The following is a 22,283-nucleotide window of genomic DNA, read 5'->3' on the forward strand; positions in this document are numbered from 1 at the left end:
TAGCTACGCTAGAACTTACTCACTTCAAAACATTTTACAATCTGCATTATAATTTTTACTACATTATTTATAAAAAGTCTCTTGTATATTTCAAAAAAATCTATCATTATACTGATAATATTTCATTATAGCCAAGTTGTCCCAAGCTTATTACCAAACATGATGAAATTTGTAATGAATTTTGCGGTAAAAAATAACGAAAAATTCTCTCCGTGTATACATTACTCGCGTGGTTTCTTTAAATATAATCACTCGTGTAAAAGGTTTCTAACAACCCAACATTATATCTAAATTTTCATTGTTCTCTTTAATGATTTACGATTGCATAAAGATTCATAATATTCTATAAATTTATTAGATAAAATAAACTTTTTTTGATTGTAACATAAATTGGATTAATTGGACTAAATATAATTATCTGTACAGATTCGTGCGAAATTACAGGACTGGAATATCCTCTGGGATATTCTACACAAATAACGAAGGATTAACCAATAAAATAAAATAAAATTTGGCAATTATGCATTCATAATTACAAATATTATTACGTATAAATTTTGTATTATGTTAAGATTTACCAATGTATAGCAGAGTGCATCTCAAAAGGTTAAGTACCGTGACAGCAGCGTCCTCTCGAGAAACGAAAAAGCTCGTTGTACCGTGGCGCGCTACTTTGAGATAGACAAGTCGCATTAAGCGAAACGCTTAAGCACGGATCGATGCGAGATAGCGAACGTAATCTGTAAATGAACGAAGCAGCGACTTCCGACTCTAAGCAGCCGGTTGACTTTGATTAATCGTGCGAAAAGTCCAGCTCTACTAAGGTTCGCGAATCCCGTATCCAACTCCAAATTGGCATAATTCCTTCGTTCAACGTTTGACCTCTCCCAATGAGAGAGGAATCTTAATTTTGTCGCATCTCCATTTAGTCGTAATGCATGAAGCACATTCTCTTCTCTTTAATCCCGCGGCCGGGGAACCGTGCTTCGCGGAGCATGGAAAGGAACACGGAGATTCGTTGCTTTGTGCTGTGCTATAAAAATGATAATAACGATAACGCACTCACAATGCGCTCCGTTTACCGTGATATTTTATATGCGATATTTATTGTGCCGTTTCTCCTGCATCCGACCTCTGACGTTTCTTATACGCTATTGTATCATAATCCCATGCATGAGACATACACGTAAATGTAGGTAGAAGCATCACGAATGTAATCCGATCATAAATAAGAAATAAGAAGGCTGTAACGCTGGATAATGTAAATTAATCGAGGAAGTGGATAAAAAAAGATATACAGCAATTGTTATAAGAGATATTACGATTATTAATCTTGTAATAAAATTGCTATTTATTTATTGTAGATAACATTTAAAATTTATCCAGGAAAATGTCCAATCATTCAAATTAGGACAGTCTCAACGGATTGAAGTATTACAGTTAAAATTAATTATGATTCGCGTTCATATTCGTAATTGTACAGAGAAATTAGTGACCTGCTAAAAAGGCGCCTTCTCATTAGATGCGCACAGCTTCCTAAAAGATTCTTTCTGCTCGTTCTAACAATCTAAGAGAAGCTACGTAAAGATGCATCAAACGAAAGTGATAAGATAAAGGAACACTAAGAGGATGAGCGGCGCCATTGAGGCGAATTATTTATAGATAACTTCTTACGTAGCTATATATATTTCATTTAATAATACATCGAATATCTGTTATGTACGAGAGGGCAAAGTAAATTTAACGATGTTCAATAGACATTATTAATTCAACATAATGTATTGCCGATTCGCTATTCTAACAGACATAATTAAACTTGCATGAAAAATTATACGGTACAAATTTGAAATGTAAATCTATAAAAGTCACATGTCGTGAATTGCAATTATACGCTGCAAATTGAGAATTCTCTGATCGCCGTTACATATTCAGTATAGTGTGTTCCCCTGTGTCATACATAGACGATGTTTGACGTCATCTCGCGTGGACAATGATCGAAAATATATGCGTTGGCTTCATTTTGGCATTATTGCAATCGCATCATTTCTCTATAATGTGCTATTAATCTTTATCTTATCTGAAAATCCAATATAAAGTAGAACGATAACTAAATGTTGACGTCGTTACGCGTAATCCGACAAGCATGGAGTACAACAAAGCTCCGTTAAACCAACTGTGACAAGTAGAATAAAAAAAGAGATTAGTGTATACGAGGAACAATGGAACTTCCCGCAGAACTGAATTCGGTCGCGAAATTTCCATTTCGCGGCAGAACGCAGCCATCGCAGCAAGCAACATTGTTACAATGCATGCGGAATGTTTTTGAAAAAAAAAAACCAAAAACCAGCGAAAAAAGAAACGTTCAGCAAAGTCAGCCCTGCCCGAGCACTTGCATTTTCGTTTTTCTTTTCTGATCGAAGCAACACTGCAACCCACAAGCGCCAGGCAACATTCGACCGCCCACAGAGCGCTCATGCACACGAAGAATCCACATAGAAATAGAGAGTAAAAGAAAGAAAAAGAGAGGAAGAGAGAGGAGAGAGAGAGAGAGAGAGAGAGAGAGACACAAGTGTGTTTGGAGTTACGGACGGACGCACGCTCGGAGATGAACATACATAGGCTCCGAGGACTGCACGTACGATTCAATCGCACCCTTAATTAGCACACTCAATTAAACACACGAGCGCGCAGCTCGGACCCGCACCGCAAACCCGGCAGAGACCGTGCCACGCGTGAGTTTTTGCGTTTAAACTGCGTTAGAGGATCGAATTACGGACAATTACACGCCGGTTGAGCGAACTGTTTGTTTCGCGCAAACAAAATTAAAGAGAGAGCGACAAGCGTCATGACGAAGTACGAGAAGGTGAGGAAACAGGCAAGATAACTTGTGCGGCTTCTCTTTAAAAGTATATATTCCCACAGCTGTTGACTACCCATCCTTTTACGCGTTATATCTTCCAACCGCTTTTTCCTAACTTTTAAATAACAAATTAAAGTTCGTCTCTTCGGTGTATTAATACTGAGTAAAAAGTCTAATTAAACAGAAAGCGTTAAAAAATATTATCATCGAGAAATCAAAAGTTTCGCAGAAATAGCAATCAATAAAATTTCCGTACACCGCGCCGTTGAAAAGTTTGTTAAAATTTGTTAAAATTTAACATATTTTGTCCCAAACGCACAGAAAAAAAAATGTTGCTAGCTATAGCTAATTCTGTTAGCTGAAATTGCATTAGCTACTATAGTTATGAAATTTGCTAATACATACAAAGAATTTGCTGCTGTAATTAATATAAGGACGTGATAGCAAAGTATGCATGTCTGTTACAGATCAATTTATTTAGCAGCATGAAGTTAGTTGTCATAATTATCGGATATGTCAGTGTAAAAGAAAATTGTCTCTACCACAGCTAAATATGGTTTGCTAAAACTGTATTTGCTACCAAATTGTCTGCTATACAGAAAACGTTTGCTGCAATGATCAATAGATCGACATAATAGCAAAATACTTATCTGTTACAATGACATTGTTTAGGCCTCACAACTAATGGAAATTAGACCTCGCAGATATGACGTTAGGTATCCATATGTTACGACTGGAATTTAGCTACCACTCGCAAATTTTTGCTGCTGCAACTAATCTTTTTTTTCCGTGCGGTCCACTTAAAATTATGTGTTAATTTAACACAAGGTAAATATGTTATTTGAATATTTTGTATTATTAACATTCAACATTTCTTATCGTTTACAATGTTAAAATAGCACAATTTATAAATAAGAATAAACAAATAACATAAAAAGAATGTACTTTAAAACATAAATTTTAAGAAAAATTAATAAAATGTGTTAATTTAAATTTGATTTAAAAAAGTTAATTTTACTAAATCGTGAAATTTAATATATTATATAAATGTTGATTTCATGAAAGAAAAATTTATAACAGTATCACTTTCTAACTTGTGTTAATTTTTTATTATTAATTCTTTACATAATATATTTATATTATTTCCTAACAAATGTATTTATCTTATGTTAACAGAGACACATTTTTTTTAGCTAAAAAATATACAAATCCTTGGGACCTACGAAAGTTTATTAGTTTTATCTTCTATATGAATTGCGACATTTGAATTTAATATAGCAGTAATGGGAGGGTAGAACTATATCAATCCCTGTACGAATCTAGTCAAAGAGTCACCTAGATCTAAAGAGAGAGTTACTCTGTGACTCGCGCTAAGTCAGTACGGATTACGAAATTTTCCGTATACGGGATGCGGGGGATTTGCACTCGCGACCTGTTATTTGCCGCGTTCATTACGAATCCTTTGCTCTCACACGAAGCTACATGACATCCCGAACTTGTTAGCATAAATTGTAGTACGATAATTAGCGTATGTGAATATAACAAAACTATTAAGAATAAGATTGTGAAATATACAATTATTCCAAATCACACTATTTTAGAATTAGGAAAATGTCTCAAGATCACCAAGACCTACATAGTCCATTAACACAAAAATTGGAGATACGTAAAATGCGTTAAATTTAATAGATACACATTTTCTGTGTATAATATGTAATGAAAAAAGTCAAGAGTTCTTTTTCACCGAGTGCTTCTCCTTTTGCAACACATTTGTTAAATATGAAAGTACATTGTGCAGAAACACATATTGCATTGTGTATCGCGTACTTAATATGGCTGACTAGACGTTTATAGTTCTTTGTAGTTATGATTTTATATTGTCTTGGAAAATGTTCGAGTTTGAAAGAGCATTATACAGTATGACAGAAGATAGCAGCACGTCGGGGCAATATGCGTTCTCAGATCCAACACGTGCCGCACTAAAATCGTACGAGGGCTCAATTTTCCATTTGCTACCAGCGTAGATATCTCCGATTTCGCTATTCTCCAGGATTGCGGTAGAAGCGTTTATTGGAAAATCGCGTGCCGAGCCCATTCTCTCTTACACCTTTATCGTGCTTTAATAAATAGAATAAATTCCTTCCTCATTAATGAGAAATGCAAGCTTTTAAGCATGCTGAAAGAACTAGAAGATTTCTTTTTAACGAAATCTTCAGAATATGTGAAAATACCTCCATCTATCTAAAGGTTAAACATCTGCTCCGCATCGAGAAGAATTTCCATTGTTAAACTCATACGTCGAACAGTTACGACCGAGTTAAGCTCTTCGTATATAGAGCGCAGCATCTGAGCAGAGAGATTCCTGAACGATCATAGCATATTATAGGTGATATCGCGTCGTGGCATCTTCGTTCTTGCCTAGCTTGGTTCCAGGCGGGTGGCGGCATGACAGCCCGAGGGGTAGGTAGATCGCGTGACAACCGCATTGTCTATGACAAAACTCTCGATGCCTATTTACCGCCACTTGCCTCGAGTGCACCAGGGACAATGGCCGGACAAAAAAAATCCGATACTTCGGCCAAGCGCGTACTTGGGACGAGTACATAAGCGCTCGCTCAAGAGATGAGCCGCTTTCTAAGACTTGAACTTGAAGAGGTGTACCCTCGAGGCTGCATCGAAAGGGCGAAGATGATAGAGAGGTCGCGGGAGAGGGATGCTCTAATTATTTCTCGTATATGAAACTTTTCGCAGCTGAGCAAGGAGCCAGAATTAATTGGATACACCGCTACATTAATGTAATTAAAATTTGATTTACTTCTTGCCTTGCTCTTTGTGTAAATGGTAAACGCGCTCGCATCGTCCAAGATTAAAATAATTATAGAAAGTGAAAGTACCATTGTGTATTTTCGCAGTATATCATTAATAATACTTTAATACCATTTTTTTAAATTAAATAATATAAATAATTATGAGAATATTTTTATGAAAATTATATCGGTTAGAAATTTTTATCAATTTTATTAAAAATACATCAATTTCAGAATATATTAACAAATTCAATTAGCCATAAAAAATGTGTTATAAATTATATATTTCTCATTATGCGCGTTTTTAATACATGTATATATTATTATATTTTTATAATATAAAGTTAGACGTAATATAAAATGTTAACAAAAACATTAATGTAGAAATATATTTTTATATATTTTTATTTGTTACTTAATTTATTACTTAAAAAAAAATTTAATATATTATAAAAAACTGTAAATATAACAAAATCTTTTCTACAAATATATAAATAGCCAATAGTAAATTTTCAATTAATTTTTTCTAAATTTATCGGTAAACATTTATCAGTAAAAATAGAAGTTTTATTTTTTTCTTAAACTACATTGACTATACAAAACAGAAATAATTAAATAAACAATCTTCAATATACATGATAACTTTCAATTAAAAATTGCTTTATTGAATGATAGAGAATATTATTTTATTGAACGTTGTATTCAGCTATATACTGTTACATGGCTAAATTAAAGCATGGATTGTAGACACATTAAAACCCACAGTTAAAGCCAAAAACTAACGCAAGCCAACCAGCAAAACTCTCCGATGAATAAATTATCGATTCTTATTGGAATAAATTATCGGACTCTTAGATGCTCTTAAAAGCTTGAGCAAGAGGGGAGGAGGAAACTTTCTGTTTCAGTAAATATCGGATATTTTGCGAGACGAGTTTTATTTTCCCCGCCTTTCTTACTCTTGAAAAGAAATTTCCAACTGTGCTTACGCATCAACCTCCTGTTTCCATCGGCAATCTAAAAATCCCGTTTACGCCGCTGATTGCACTTGTTCTGTCTTTATCTCTCATGCAGAAACTTTTTCGAATCGAGTGCTGAAAAGTTGTCAAACTAAATGCGCGGGTGACGCGCTAAAGAAAGAAGTACCATCAGTCGGGGAGACATTGTTATTCTCGTGAAAATTGTTTCGAGTCCTGAGAGAACGCATCATTAGATTCATCTCAGCAAAACATCTCATCGATTCAAGGTATTGTTTGATGCTCGGTACATATACAAGATGGCAAATGGAAACAAACTGTAATTTCTTACAAATTATACACACGTCTAATTATTTTTAATTGAAATTTATAAAATAGATTATAAGTTTCTAAAGAAATATAAAGTTAACTAGTTTTCAGTAAAAGTTCTTGATATTTCTCAAAAACTCCAATGTTTTATAATTCATTAATAATCTTGTTATATACTTTGATTAAAATTCCCTATTTTTGTATAATTCGTAAAAAATTAAATTAATTAATAATTGTTTCATTATATGTAATAATTGAGTAAGTTAAAAATTAAGTAAATTAAAATCGTTTCATTAAATTTTATATATTATTTATTCATGTATACACACACATATAATGCTTCAATTTATTAAAATCTTTCGATGTCCAAATATTCATCATTCAAATATTATTAATGGCTCAATGACACAAACACCATTTTTCCTGATTCGGCCTCTAATAGTAAATAATTTGATGAAAATTGCAATTCATTGTAATAGATATGTTACGTATCAAATTACTTTAGTCAGCAGTTACAACACACGGTTGCAAAAACAATTTATAGTGGACATATTTTTTTTTAACTATATGCATTACGTTTGAAAAAATATCCGCAATTTATCGTGTGTATATTTAGAAAAATTTGTACAGCAAACACACATGGAGCCATTACCTGCGCACAATTATTCGTTAACGGAAATGCAAAAGACATATTTTCCTCTATAAAAGAGACAGCTGACGCAGCGTTAAAAATTTCTCGCGAGTCAGGGCGATTTAGTATCCTACATATCACGCTATTTTATAGATTCAACAACACTGATCTTCATCGCAAAAACGGAGCTCATAAGAGAAGAAAGACTCACACGACCTAACGTCCCTTTTTCTTTTTATCAATGCGCGCGCATAACGCGTCAATTCCCAAAATTTCTAACGTGAGAAAATGGACATTAATTTTTCATCGATGTTCGCCCATCGTGCTTCCTTTCAAAATACGTCTCTGTTATCGAATAACGTTTATTCACACTAATCCGACCCTCCACAATAAGCTAAAGTCCACAGCATCAAAAAATAAAGCTCACCTTGATCAAATAACCGCGCCGTGTTAACAGCTTGGAGATAATCGCGAAAATCTCGTGAGATATAGAAGCTGATTTCAGATTCGTGCGACTCGAGAACATGGACCGAATGTTCTTTGAAAGAACAAACAGAGATTGAAATGTCGGCACGATCGTGATTTTAAACGTAAAAATACAGTTATAGAAAAACAAACGAGCATAAAACAAACGCGACGTTTATGCGACGTCATCGTGTCCATCAGGACAATTAATTGACTCTCGAGTTTTTGGTATTGGCACGACGCGTGTTTACCCTGGCGTTCCATTTTGACGAACGTCATTAATTTTTAACGGTCACACAACCGTGTTACGTTACATCTTTTCGTCACTTTGTTAACGATAATTAAAATTAATTGAGATCGTCTCTCTCTCCTCGCTATCGAGCTGACACGGCGATTCGTGACAGGCGGGGGCCGTACACGGATGCATATACGATTTTACATCGCGAAAACTCTCGTGGCATTAATTAAAAACAATAAAATATTTCCACAAAGGGACTGTAATGACACGCTCTCCGGCTTTTGATAAAAAAATAATGAACAATGACGCGCAATTATCCCCAGTTCATTTACGTAACGCTGGCTCATCCCCCCAATTACTCTACGCGTTCGTAAACTTTCGCAAATTATTTCGCATATAATGAAATAACATTGTAATTATGCGTAATGCGATAGCTGTTTTCATTACGTGTAATGCAATACATGCGACGGCTATCTCACTTCCGTTATTATCGGGCAGGCTTCATTCGCTCTCTCTTAAAAGCGTCCGGCAAGCCAAATTTATCGCAACGGACATTAGACTGGATCGGTTTAGGCTAAAAACATTTCTTTTCCGAATTTTGATTTCCTGCAATGCGAAAAGAGCGTGTAATAATAATTTTTGCGAAAGAAATACGAAGCGCAAAAGGACGAAAAAAGTAACACAGATAAGTAAATAAACACCTTATGAAAGTAGCCGAGGTCTTAGTGCCTAATAATATATATTTCCATGTAGATTTTAAATACATCTTTCAGTTCCAATAAACTGAGCGCTGCTTACATTAGTATAAAAAAAAAAAGAATTTTTTTTAATTATTTTGAACCAAACAAGGTACGTGTTTGTTATAGATTTTTGAATGGTAAAAACGATATTGTAAGCTAAATTTCATCAACACATCAGGTTCTCAAAATAATTGAGGAGTAATATATAAAAAAAGTAGCTTTTTATGATATTCGAAATTTTTTTGTAAAAAAGATTAACGTTAAAATTTTGATTAAAATTCAATGTATTATGCATCCCTTATAAAATGCATTTTTTAATTATCTAATTTTTTAACCATGAGGGATTTAAATACAATTTTGCTAAGATAGCTTTCTGCCCATGCCAATAAAGTCGTATGTATTAATAATTTGTAATTTTAGTGTAGCTATCGATACATTTGCGTAATTTATCTGATAAATTCCTAACTAAATATATTATTTACCTATATAAACATATATATACATTTAATAATAATAATAATAATATATATTTAGCACATACATTTAGCGAAATGTATCACGATAAATCTCAAATTTGTATGCGTATCGATAACTATAAACTAGAAATTGTAAGTATACATGACCTTATTGTCAAAGATAAAAAATTCCTCATCTTAACAGAACTTTGTATTTAGATAAATTTTTCAACATAGAGAAAATTTCTGGTTGAAAATAAACAAACCTAATCATAAGAAGATCCTAATCATATCAATCAAAATTCTAGTTATTTCAAATAATTTATCACAGATTCAACCAAGCAAATTCTTTGTTATTTTTCAACCAGAATTCCAATTAGTGCAATCAAACTCTTTTTCTAGTGTAACATGGATAAAAAGTAAAATATTGAAAATATGCATTTTAGAGAAGATAAATAATACATTTACAACTTCTAATTAAAATTTCAAAATAACATTATCCTTTTTTACAAAAAAAAAATCAAAATCACAAGTTGCTTTTTTCTACATTAAACCTTAATTATTTTAGAAACCTGATGTATACGTAAAATTTGAGGCATCGTTTCCAGCAGCCAAAAATCTATAAGAAACACTTTGTCTAGTTTAAAATAATTTTTAGCTATAAACTAGAATTACTGTTGGACTTGAAACACAATTCTAAACTAAAACTAGAATAGTAATATTACAAATTGATCCATTTAACAATGAGAATGCTAATAAGCATCTTAAAACATTGCAAAGAATCGAGAAAACAGAAAACTTTTCTTTGAAAAAAATAATATATTGTACTAAAATACACACACTCTTTTGTGTGTAATTAACAATATTTAATCACTTCTTTTACGGTCTCTTAAGATAGATGAGGTGATAACGTGTGAGCTCCAATTGTTATAATCGCTCCACATGCATCCGAAGTTGCATAGTTTCGTAGTTTTCGTTTGTCGCCTTAGAATCTTGAATGGATTGCGTTTCAGTGTTTGAGGCTCGCTCGTGCACACATAAGGCAGAATCACATAAAAGCATCAAGTCGGATTTCCATTAGCTTAATTACGAGAGGAAGGGTCGATGCCGATAGGGGAAGCCGTGTTTTCGGGAACTGCAGCCGAGACAGCAGCTACGAGGCAATTCCGCGAGAACGGAAACTCGCACCCTATCATTATCGAAGGATAAATACGTACCTCGTATTCAGTCGAACACGCTCGTGTGTATATGGGTGCATAATTGCACGCGATAATGCAAGAAATTGAGATTGCATTTATGAGGCACTTGATCTCCGAAACTCTTTCTCGATATATATTTTTTTCCGAACACTTTCCAGAAACCATTTCGTAATACTTCGAAAACACGCCGCTTATCTGTTTTGCCGTTATATTATCGAGAGCCGGCACTTGTCACGCGTTTTAGTCGGAACTAAATTTAGTGGAAAATATTCAGCGGCGCGAAACTTTCATCGGCATATGCACGTCTCTTGGAAACGCCCACGTCCTTAAACTTTTCTCGCCCCAAGCCGAAACACGCACGAGAAAAATATCGCTAAAGTACGAAGAACGACATCAAGAGAGCGGAATCCCATTTCCATAGAAATCGTAAATCGAGAGCCGGCCTTCCGGCTAGATATGTAATTAAAAAGCTGCAAGCATTCGAAATGATTCGCATTGTAAACTATAGCATGGAAAGAAAAAGGACGACATCGGGGAACGCCGACGGGGGCAGGTGGCGAACGAGAGGGTTGCGAGCGTTAGCGACGACGGTTACGACCGCTGGAAATAGTCACAGGATGGGACCGGGAAGGAGAGAAGCGGAAAGAGGAACGCAAACCCATCTGAAAGCTTCCACCGTCTCCTCCATCGCGAGTACCAACGCTCGTCTGCGAGCGAACAAAGCGTGAAGCTGCGGCCTACAAACGTGGCGCACTGGAAGTGCCGCGCGCGCGAGTCTAACAATGGTTATTGTTTCGGAGACCGTGCTGTGTAACCGGGCTAATAAAATAGAGAAGAGGGGCCCGCGAGCGATCGCGGAAATGTTGCGGCGCGCAAGGGATGAGGGCGAAAGCATGGATGGGCGAAAACATCGAGACAGGAAAATCAGTGGGCAATAATAGAAAAGCATCAACGATGCGGCTATATAATTTCGAATCGGGGCCACCCAAAGTTCACCCTCATTGTCGTTCCGATGCAAATGGACGCTCATATACCGCGCCTATATACTGTTAAACCCTTTTTACCGTTCATGATTGTGCTTATTTAGAAAAGCTTACACAGCGTGCAAATCGGGTCTTTACGTTTCAAGTTAATGCTTCTGCAGGAAATTTTCTGTAATACACAGTTGGATCTGTGTTAAATTTAACACATTTTTATTTGATGTGTTCTAAACTTTTAGGTCTACTCAACTTTTGTGTTAATTTAATATAAGATGAAGAATATGTTAGGAAATAACATAAATATGTAAAATATTAACATAAAAAATGTAATACTAACACAATTTGAAAGCGTATTTCTTCAGTAAAATTAACTTTTATAATATATTAATTCATACATTCTTTTATTCATTTATTTTAGAACTTTATATTATAAAATATATTATTTTTGTTGTGTCTGTTCACTTATTTAAAAATTGAGTTATTTTAATAACTCAAAAATGTTGTTTGCTGTGTATGTATTCGCAAATATGGTACATTTCAATGTTGCTCTATATTGCAACAAGTCATACGCGAAGTAAGTGATGATGACGTCGGTCTAAGATGAAAATCACGTGAAACTATTTCACATCGAATGCACAAATTTATAAATTTTATATTATAAAATATATTATTTTTGTTGTGTCTGTTCACTTATTTAAAAATTGAGTTATTTTAATAACTCAAAAATGTTGTTTGCTGTGTATGTATTCGCAAATATGGTACATTTCAATGTTGCTCTATATTGCAACAAGTCATACGCGAAGTAAGTGATGATGACGTCGGTCTAAGATGAAAATCACGTGAAACTATTTCACATCGAATGCACAAATTTAACACATGCGTATTTACATATTTAATTAAAAAACAAGCATTTTATTATATTATAGATTTTTGTTTATATTAGAAAAGAGATTGAACTTTTGTCTATTTATGAAACTCGTCTGTTTGAGAGGAGATAGGTGATTCTCTCCGAAAGTTGTATATCTTCACGCACGAAATTCGGGAAGAAACGGAAAAAGATGGATAGCCTAAGATACATTGTTAGTCGCTTGAGCATTAAATTATCGAGACACGAACAATGCTTGATCGATTGTGATGGATCCGTTTAACTTACATTCGATGTAAGCATATCATTATGTTTTTGATTAAGCTAAGATGCGCATACATTAAAAATTAATCAACTCAACGACTTTTCGATACGTCAAAACTTTTCGTCAAAAAAGTACAAAAATCAATAAGTAAACCAGATAAAAGACAAAATTGGAGCAAGAATAATAGAAAAATAGCGACGTTAAATATTTATTCAACGTTCAGAAAATCACAAAATAAATCGGCGCGATGGAGACACCCTTGGAAGAATGATAATAAGAAGGGCGGACTACGTTGGGACGTAATAAGGGATCCATTCGAAGTTTATAAACTGAATATTATTGAGATACTAGAAGTGCCGTGACAGTGAGCGATGAGGTATCTCGCAGTTCTCCGATTTTCTATTAAACGTCGATTTATTTATGGAATATTCGATGCGACGAATCTTGTGACGGTGAGGGACGCTGTGAGGCTGAGCCGACATAGAAAATTCAAATCAACCTCCGTCGTGCGGAGAAATTTTTCACGAGAAGCCTCTAATCCGTGAATCATTCGCAGATTTCTTTCAAATCGAGAGAATGTTTGGATAGACATAATAATAATAATAATAATAATAATAAAAGAAACATATTTATTTAGATATTCTCATTGCGCAAGTTAATTAAATGTAAATCATGATTCACTTTTAATAAAATTCTTACAATTCATTCATCAAATTATAACTTCATTTTTGCAAAATCACACCAAAATGAATCCAATGAAACTAAGAAAATTTATGAAGTTTGTTAAACAAAGAAAATACAAGCGACATAAATTAAATTAGGTGTACTCTAAAAATATGGATGTGGATTTAACACTATAAGTTTGAAATCCACATCTTTGATGACATTGATACAAACATTGGGGGTTTTAAATCCACACTGTGTTAGTGTTAAACAATACGGTGAGAATTGAATAGACACCGCATGGTGTCAAATTCACCCGTATAAAGGATACCTATATATTTTCATAGTGTACTTTACGCAACTGAAAAGAAGTCGACCTGGAAGGGAGAGTGGCAGACGTGGTTTACCAACGGAGACCCCGAGGACCCGTCAAATTTCAGGCAATATTGTCGATTGTTCCGACGTGTTTCGACAACAATAACCTGCTCGAGACGACAATAACGCGCTCCCGGGGGCAAAGGACCTCCGATCGAGCATGCAGCGCGACGTGTCCGGCCCTAATTCCACTGTTTGCGTATGCAAACGAAGAGACGAGGTCACCAACGGGGTGCCAGGATATTCATGCGCATTTCTGTCCTCTTCGTTTTGTCGTTGCAGTCCATGTACAACAAGCATATATGCATAAGCGAGCGATCAAGTGAGCAATCGCAAGATCGATATTAAGGGCACCATTGCGATGAAAATATCGAAATATAATTTCAAATTAAATTAATGCTCACGTGAGATACGTACACTACGGGTAGATTAATTCGACTTGATTACACGTGGCGTATGAATTCTTACGTTACAACAATAAATAACGGACAAATCAACGTACGCGGAAACGGAGAGAGAAAGAAAGGGGATGAGTAATAAATAAACGCTGATGGGAATGGGGAATGCAGAGTTTTGAAAATTGAGCGAATTTATTACGGGATCGCGTACGCCGCTTCCTCGTTGTTAATCAATTAGCCGATATCTCTTCCGACGCGAAATAAATACCAAGAGTAACGTTTATTAATAAACGCGGCGGGCGGTTGCCGGGAGATGGACGAAATTCGTCGTTATATACCTGCGTCGCGAATGGAAATTAATTCGCCGCTCCCCGCAACAATCAAATCGTCCCGAATTTCATGCACGCGTTAGCCGTTCCGGTCGCGTTCGCTCGCTATCTCGCTCTCTCGCTCTCTCGCACGCACGATGCGTGTGTTTGACAAGTGGGCGGAGTGCGGTGAGACGCGAGTGGAAATAATACGAATGACGTCAGAGCGCCTCGGGAGTTCGAGCGGGGCTGGTATACATATATATATATACGCGGGATCAGCCGACCTGGACACGATTAACACAAAGAAAATATACGAGACACCGGCGAGAAAACGACGAATCGTACGATGCGATGCGATACAGCTCGGCTCGACCAGGCCTGGCGTGTACTCGAAAGGACGCTTTGTGAAACGATGCCCGGCCTTTAAGGCCTTTAGGCCTTTAGGAAGGAGGCACCGCCGGTATATGAAAAGTCCTTCTGGTCGAATGGTCGTGAAATTGATCAAAGTAATGCGCAGAAAATCAATCCTAAACGTAATCTTCGCTGCGCGAAACATCAAGCGAGGACCCCGCGGGCCCGTTCGCGAGTGCTGTTTCAAACAGCCGACGACGAGAAAACGCAACGGAGATGCAATACGCTGAGAATTTTACACGATAAAGATATATTAACGGCATTAACCGACAGCAGTCTAATTAAAATAATTTGGTTAACTTTTACGAAGCCACTGCAGGCACTGAAACGATATCATATTTTGAGGGAAGGATACAATGAAATAACGAATATTATTCAAGGGAAATTGTAAGATTTTAAAAATAAAATAACCCGCCGAACAAATTTTAATAGTTTTTAAGAAACAATACATATAATTCTAGGTTTCTTTTTAAAATAAAAAAATTTTATAAATATTCACATTTATTCATATGTAAATATATGTATATCCAATATATATATAAATATAAATATAAATGAGAAATTTTTCTATCTTAAAAAATAAACCTAGAATTATGAGTCAAATTTCTTTTTGTTTCCGAAAAACTATTGAAAATTTTTTATAGATAACATATTTTCTGTAGAAAAATAAATGCAAGAATATAGGATGAACTTATAAAATAATATACAATGAAAAACTTTATATCATATTCAATGTATCAGATATCTATATAAATATTATGATATTTTTGAATGATTAATATTATTAAATAAACAATTACTTTTCATTAGACTGCTGCCGATTAACATATCATTTTTTTTCTATGTACAGATCTAAAATGCATTTGTGACAAGAAAGAGCCAAATAATTATAGTACAAAGAGGATGCTAAAACATAAAGATTAAAGATAATAAACTACTTAATACATAAAAAAAACAATTATAACGGCATAAATTAAAAATTTATTTTTTATGGCTTTCTGGTTTTATATCTTGATGCTTATAATAAATACCGTTATATCGCTCTCTAATCTAAAAGCAAAACTGATGTTAATAAAACATAAATATTAATCAGATAAAAAGATTAAGATGTGGAGATTTAACGGCGGTAAGAATCTTTGCCGGTGGTTAGCTGCGAGAACATGGCTCGGAGGTCTCGTACCGACGGGCATTGTGTATTAAAATTAAGGGAATACATTAAGCGAGTTAATGTTATTCAGCTTTTTGTTCGCGACGCTTCTATAGAAGCGCTTCTTTGCCGGCAGCCCGAAAACGCCCTCTTTTCTCTCCCTTATCCGACATGAATCTGCGCGTTGCATACCTCCAGCGACGAGCCGACAAACTTCTTTGCATTGAACTCTTAAAAATCTTATACAACGTGTCGCAGAACTATCTCCACTTTTCTCAACTACCAGAAGGAGAGTTACGAAGGGGATATTTTCAATACCGAAGTTTTTAGAATATCTTTTCTTCTCTACTTATATACGGTTGCTTCTCGAACATGAAGTCGACTTCTTTTCGAGAGAGATAATCAAAAAGGTGAACGTAAAGAATGTAAGTAATAATATAATGTCCAGTTAATTTCAACAAGCGCAATTTTTACTTATATGATGGAAATGACATTTATGCCAGATTTACGAGCGCAGTAATTCTATATTTTATGCGGTTATATATATTTTTCGCTGAAAATAGTTTAAAAGTTAAAAGTAGCCATTAGAAAATACGATACCTCAGAAAACACAATGGTATGGCCTGAAGAGAAAGAATCGAGAATAACGCATCCCGGATTCTTTCAATCGCTAACTATCTGTTCTTGAAAGCACGCTTCGTTGATTGCTCGAGAGACTCCCTCCTATACTTATAAGGGAAACAGAACGCATCTTTTCGCGACAACGAAGATGAGTGTTGCACGAGTTATCTGATATAATAAGATCTCACCTTTCCAAGATTTTTCCGTGGCGGCTGCATTTCAGGCAGATCCTTATCATTCCGTATACAAGAATTCCGAGTTACCTTGTACACCATATGCCGCTCTCCGATCTCATGTAATTATTTCACTTATCTACACTCGATCGAAAAAATTTCATGAACGCAAGAATAACGGCCAAGTTTATTCAAGTAACTTTGTATTTGGGTTTTCACGATTGGCAAACTAATAACTAATAACGTTTACAAGTTAAAACGATGAATTGTAAAACGCAACAGGACAAATTCGTTAAGCATCGGTAATGTAATGTGGCTGTAGTTGTAAACAACGCAAGGAAGTGAGCAATGAAATTCCGGAAAATTTGTAGTCACGCGTTAACAACGCACACGCACGTGCGCGCATGATAACCGGTGGAATTCACCGCACGGCCGATTATTACCTCGCTTTTTCATCGCTTAGTATATCGGAAATGTGAAAGGGAATTTACTATTTCTCTTACACAGGAAATTCAATCTCTACGATCTTTTATTCTCTGATCTAACGCATACGCAATTTTATATTTTATTTTATTTAAAAAAATCCTATTCTATAAAAACATAATCTTATTATAGATTATAAAAAAATCTATTCTATATTTTATCGAATATATTTTTAGAATATATTTTCTATGAAATTCTAAACAAATACTTTAAAGGATCATTTTTACTTTAACACGACTGCATAAGAATAACAGTCGTACGTTTTGCACATATAATTTAATATTACATCTCATTTTCTTTTTTACAGATTTATTTCATCTTAATTTTTCAATCAATTTTTTATCAATGTTAAGATGTTAGCATTTTAACCGCATTCCTCGCTTGAATTATGAATGCAACTTAACTTTAACCGTGACGCGAAGTTGATGTACACAATGGAAGCATAATGGAATATTGTGATAGCTATTATTGCTTATTTATTTGAGAACGTGGAAGATCGCTGAGTAAATTAGACACGCCGGTGCAATACAAACCCTTCATCTCGCCGGTTAGTCAATACATCGCGCTCACCCTTCTGCGTTGGAAGTATTTCGGACGGAATTTTAATTAATATCTCGCGGCTTGTAGGGTGCTCACACAAGAGTACAGTGTGAAGCTGTAAAAGCGGAGGGATAAAAGGCGATACCCGATGCTCGAAAAACCCGCCAGAAGTGCTTTTATATCGCTAGTAAAACGTACCAATTGTTCCGAGAAAAAAACCGTATAGAAAGCGAGAACAAGTAACGGACCCTTTTGGATAAAAATGTTTACAATCACCACTAAAATTGCCCGCGGCCATTTTGTAGTCGGCTTGTCAAAAAACTATCGGTAGATATTTCTCGAAACTAACTTGATTAAAACTAAAAATATATCAATTTGAGAGTGATCGACATGGTCTAAACTAAAAGATTTCCCCATGCGTTTTGTTTATATATATTTTTACACGAAAGATTAATCTATGCATTTTGTATATTTTATACGGAAAGAACGATTTTGCTAAAAGATTTAAAATTGTACTGGATACAGATTTAAAACTAATTTTGTTGTATCGTCAAAATAATTTTATTGGAAACTCAAACTGGTTGACAGAATATTAAAATTTTTCACAGTATTGCTCATCATTTTTTTTAGTTTCTATCATAATTATTTTGATGGTCCAACAAAATTATTTTCAGATCTGTAAATATTATTTTCAGACCTACCCAGTATAAAATTTTAAATCTTCCGGTAAAATCATTCTTTCCGAATATACGCCAATACATCTAAATAAGCGTATGATCGAGGTACGGATAAAATTGTGTAATTAATATTTGTATTTATGTATAATCGCGAAACTCAGTTCTTCGTTGAGATTGCCGGAGGGTAAATCAACTCACCTTTATTCCGAGAGTAGGCGTCAGCATCCCGTAGTCCGTAATGGGTGGCAGCATAACAGGGGGTAGGTTTGTCATCATCATAGTGTCTAAATTCTTCACACGTCGATGTATCGAACACAGATCAATTCTATTGCCTATTAGACCTACCTGAAACACAAAAAAAAAAGAAAAAAATGTTAAAAGAAACTTCAAAACTTAAATTTAAAAAATGCTTCGGAACTTGTAACTTTTCCAACCTAATAATTAAAAAAATCATTACCAAGAGCTACCAAAGGCACTGTCGAATATTGCAAAGATTGTATAAAAATAAAAACTGATAGATATTTCTCGAAACTAACTTGATCAAAACTAAAAAGTAAACAATTTAACACGTTCAAAAATTTAACATTTAAAATCGCAACTGTTAGTGATGCCGCAGAATTCGTTTAAAATAACAGCTGCTAAAGTTTTATACACGCAGAAAATATTCGCCGCGACCATATCGACTAACAGACTTGTCACTTTATCGGTAAATCACTAAAACGCCAATCGATTGTGGTCCTACAAAGCGCCGATGGAAGCTTCCGACAAAAGCCCGGAATAGTTTCGTATCCCAACTTTTCCATAAACCGGTAACGCACTGTTGACATTTCCGAACATAGTCCCAAAACTCTCTACAGAGCGAAAGTCCAAAAGTTCGGTTAAAATTTTGTCACAAACATCCACGTCATCACCGGTCATAGTCACGTATTAGTTGTGTGTGTGCTTCAATTATACAAATCGCTCAATTACAAAATTAATCCATTAAGCCCGACAGTATCACGAGTTTAGGCTTTTACTGGAAGACTGACTAAGTTTGGATGTAGATCGGATCGCACGAAAGTCGACGAGCTGCGTCAAAGATCACACGATTACGATTTCATTAGTTAATAAAGCCGCGATTAAGAGCGTGCCAGAATTTGGGACTAATTACCTTGATATCGAGGATCCAAGAGTAACAATCAATTAAATAATAATTAATTTTTGAAATAATATAGCAACATAGCGATAATCTATTACGAATTTTTTAAATTCTTTTTATACGTAACTTTAAGTCACAGCTATTGTAACATTAACAATAAAAAAGGAATAAACCAATTACATCTCAAAATCAATACATGATATCCAAATTGTCTGACCAAAAAAATAATACTTATAATATTTCACATATAAGCAACAAAGTCAGGAACGACACAAATTTTCTTTAAAAAAAATTAATATACGCATTTCTTTTTTTGAAATATTAAAAGTATTTGGCTAAAAGTTAGTTTCTATTTTTTTTCCCTTTTTTAAAATAAATGTATTACTTTATAAATACTTTATAGAAACATTAAAATAATATTTTTAAAATTATTTAATAATTTCTATGTACTTGCAAAAGTGATGAAAATTAACTCGGGACACGAAAGCTCCATCGTATGTAACAAAGGACCGGAATATACCTAATTACCTATGTATGTGTTAAAGGTCAACACTTTGACTGCCACACGGATTTTTGTAATCGGTCCCCTGACACTACACTATTTTGTGCCTAACTTTTATAAAATAGGTGTAAATTGATATAAGACCGAAAATTTAATGCTTTTCAAAATATTTATGAATTTTGATCCATACTTATTCCACAACACTACCATATTTAAATTCATAATGTCAAATTATATACAACTTTAAGCAATTTTTAATTCATTTTTATGGATCGTATTTTTATAGATTATTCTTACTTAATATATCATTAATATAATTAACATAACAGAGTTAATCAATTTAATTTAAACAAATGTATTAAATTTAATTCAAATTTAGTTTATTATTCACTAAGTGCATAAGTTAATATAAACATTATTTACTTTAAAACTGCTTTGTTTATTTAAAACTGCAAAAATGGATTGACCTGCAATTTGACATACATACATGGAAGTTAAAAAAACAAAATGTTATTTAACTCGGGAATTTAGGTTACTGTTGCTCCTTTGATATTTAATATGTATCCAATTAAATACACAAGTGTCATGACATTTCAGTATTTCAATGAAAAATCTAAATGTGAGTATTTAAAATAGGTTTTTTAAGTAGAAATCAATATTAATGTCAGAAGAAATTTTTTATTGGAAGCAGCTGATGTTTTCTCGTTAAAATCTTTATCGCCTTTTTATATATTTGCAAGATTGAAGATACGAATATATTACATTCGTGAAGCAATAGCTAGTATCACGTATATGTACCACGATATCCTATCTAATGTGAGACGTCCATAACATTTTGCCACGTTCGCGCATCGCACGATGAGAATCCATGACGGAATCGTTTCGGCGGGATCTTCGATCCCGGTACGAGGTAGTCACGTATCACGTCGGTTCTGAGCCGGTCTAAGTGCTCTTCAATTACGCGGCGACGCAAGCAATTATGAGCGTAATCCTTTAAGATTTACATGGCAGACACGCGCCCGCGACGCAGGTAGACCCGGGTTTTGGAATCGGCTGGAGATCGGGGAGAGGCGGAAGAGGACTTCCGGCGGCTACGGGAGAACGCCGTGGAAACATGGCGTTCGCGGAAATAGAGATTTCGCGTAGGGTCTTACCTCGGATTTGCCGGTTAAGCCGCCTCGAATCGTGCTGTTACAGAGCGTTCCCGTCTCCCTCCCTTTCTCTGTCTATCTTTACCCTCTTCTGCACTCTCTTCATCTCTCCCGTCTCTTACTTTCAGATCGCCGAGAGCCACGTGACACCAATCTAAGTTTCAAAGTCTCTCTCTCTCTCTCTCTCTCTCTCTCTCTCTCACTGAGAGAAAAATGTTTGGTATTTGTAACTATAATTACATATTACTATAATTACGATTATTACTGCTGTAATAATAACAGTAATTACGTATATAGTTCTAGCAACAAACACATATAGTTGGCAACCTAAAATGACTATAATTATAGTTATAACCATAAAATAGTTGAAATTACTATGAAAATTATTCAAGTAACTATAATTTTATAGTTATATTTTGGGACAACCATATTTGTTATGGTCCCAAAAATTTGAATCATTTTTATAGTAATTTCCACTATTTTATGGTTATAATTATAGTCATTTTAGTTGCCAACTATATATATATAGTTACTGTTATTATTATTATTATACCAGTAATAATCATAATTATATATAGTAATATATAATTATAGTTACAAATACAAAACATTTTTCTCTCAGTGCTCTCTCTCTCTCTCTTTCTCTCCCCCCTCCCCCTCTCTCCCGCTCACATCTCTTTCTACTTCACAATACTCTTTGCACTCAACTGCTTTCGCATTGTTTCATTTTTTCATTCCATGACGTCAAGCGAGATTATTCGTTCGCATAAGTTGACCGAGTTGCTAAACACAGTGAGTGGCTGTAAACAATGACGAAGAGGGAATACTGTCGGCATAGCCGTTGAAATGACCAATAGCTGGGCATGTAAATTTCATATTAATTACGCGGATAAAGCGCACGATAC

General features: G+C 34.7%; 1 protein-coding gene across 1 annotated transcript in view; it reads right to left on the minus strand.

Annotated features, from left to right (window-relative positions):
- Positions 1-22,283, minus strand: part of heph (polypyrimidine tract-binding protein 1 heph) — a 377,608-nt gene that overhangs the window by 281,826 nt on the left and 73,499 nt on the right. The window contains exon 2 of the mRNA XM_018508372.1: positions 18,786-18,932. Coding sequence (XP_018363874.1) covers positions 18,786-18,866 — 81 coding nt within the window. The 5' untranslated portion in view covers positions 18,867-18,932. The remainder of the gene's footprint in view (positions 1-18,785; positions 18,933-22,283) is intronic.

The sequence above is a fragment of the Trachymyrmex cornetzi genome, unplaced genomic scaffold, assembly GCF_001594075.2.
Source record: "Trachymyrmex cornetzi isolate Tcor2-1 unplaced genomic scaffold, Tcor1.1 scaffold26, whole genome shotgun sequence".
Taxonomy (NCBI): Eukaryota; Metazoa; Arthropoda; class Insecta; order Hymenoptera; family Formicidae; genus Trachymyrmex; species Trachymyrmex cornetzi.